The 1,426-nt window shown below is 59.6% G+C and overlaps 1 protein-coding gene across 1 annotated transcript; it reads left to right on the top strand.

The window, feature by feature from the left end:
* Window positions 1-1,114: 1,114 nt before the first annotated feature.
* LDBPK_231330 (hypothetical protein, unknown function) lies at window positions 1,115-1,426 on the top strand (the record flags this gene model as incomplete). The annotated part of the gene is made up of 1 exon (XM_003860978.1): window positions 1,115-1,426. A coding segment is annotated over one exon (312 nt), but the record flags the coding sequence as incomplete, so codon positions are not given.

Here is a 1,426-nt window from a genome sequence, read left to right as displayed (position 1 = left end):
GTCGGGTCCTGGACGGCGGTGCGTCAGAGCGGGCTGCGACAGCGCACGCGTCCGTGCCACCCATGTGATGGACAGCGTGTCAGCGTGACTCGAGCTATCCCACGCCGGGCCGTCGCACTGCCTGCTGCTGGGGAGCCTGCGCCATCGCGAGGGATGCACCAGGGGTGGCAACCGGCACGATGGGAGCGACTGTGAGGCGACCTGGGAGGCGGGTGGGCGGGGTATGAGGCAGCGGCCGTGCTCGCAGATGACTGAGCCGGCGCACTGCCGTAGCGCGTGTGTACCGCTACTTCGCACCACGCGGGATGGGCCTGTGGCAGGGCGGTTGGAATGTGGACTGACGTTTGTTGTAAGGCTGGACGGACGCCTTGAAGAAAATAATCTTCTCTCGTAAGTGGTCGAACACGGCGTTGAGTTTGTGACCACATCTATTTTTCGTGTGTCTGCTGAATGTCAAGGGGCGGGCACGAAGGAAAAGAGGGGGCTGAGGCCGACGGCGCAATGAAGTCGCTGATAGTCAACTCCATGACTGGCCGCATGCCGGTCGCTTTTGGGCTCTCGTGTGTGCTGCGCTTGTTTCGCAAAAAAAAAGGTCTCATCGCCTGTGCCCCTTTTTTGTTAGGAAGTAGCTCTGCTCGTGTGTTGTTTCGTCTCCGATCATAGCGACTACATCAATCCATCTTTCAAAGGCCGGAGGGGTAGCTTGACAGCAGTCCTGCACCCTTGCGGCGCTCTGAAAATTCAGACTAGCGCGAACGTGGACGAAAATGATGAGCAGTGGTGAGGCATCAGATCATTACAACAAGAAAGTCGTTTCCATGGCCATTGCAAAAACACAACCATGACAACACTGGTCTCAAAGAACAGCTGGGCATCGAAGGCAAGTTTTGTCTTCCTCCATCATTCGCGACAATACCTGAGGGCCCCGTTCCGCCACGCATGCACGGGCTTTTTGATTCTGTTCATCTATCTGACAGTATTGGTTTCCTGGGAGAAAAGCTCTGCTCATTATGAGGGGCTTCGACCCATGCCAGAGGAGATCTGCGCTCTTCACACGGCCCCTGGTGTTACTCATAGCGGCTTTAACGAGACGCCAGTGGATAGCACTGTGCTGATGCTGTACTCGCCGGACGATGCTGGGGAGCGGTTCTGCTACAGCGACGCGACGGTCGGGGGCAGCGGCGTGGAGCGGGAGTTCCTGCGCGTGGCGGCGTCGTACGTGGCGTCGCCGCACGAGGGGCCGAGGAGCGCGTACTACGACTTCTTCGCTGCGCACAACGCGACGCTGTGGACCGTGGACAGCGCGACGCGCGTTGCGACGCCGATGCAGCTGGACATTGTGTACACGTTCGTGAACCCGAGGGCGCCGTCGTTCTGGCGCAACCTTGAGGCGCGGCACGTGCGGTTCGAGCAGCGGCGGTACCGC

This window comes from Leishmania donovani, chromosome 23 (genome assembly GCF_000227135.1).
Source record: "Leishmania donovani BPK282A1 complete genome, chromosome 23".
Taxonomy (NCBI): domain Eukaryota; phylum Euglenozoa; class Kinetoplastea; order Trypanosomatida; family Trypanosomatidae; genus Leishmania; species Leishmania donovani.
This window is presented reverse-complemented; position numbering and strand designations above follow the sequence as displayed.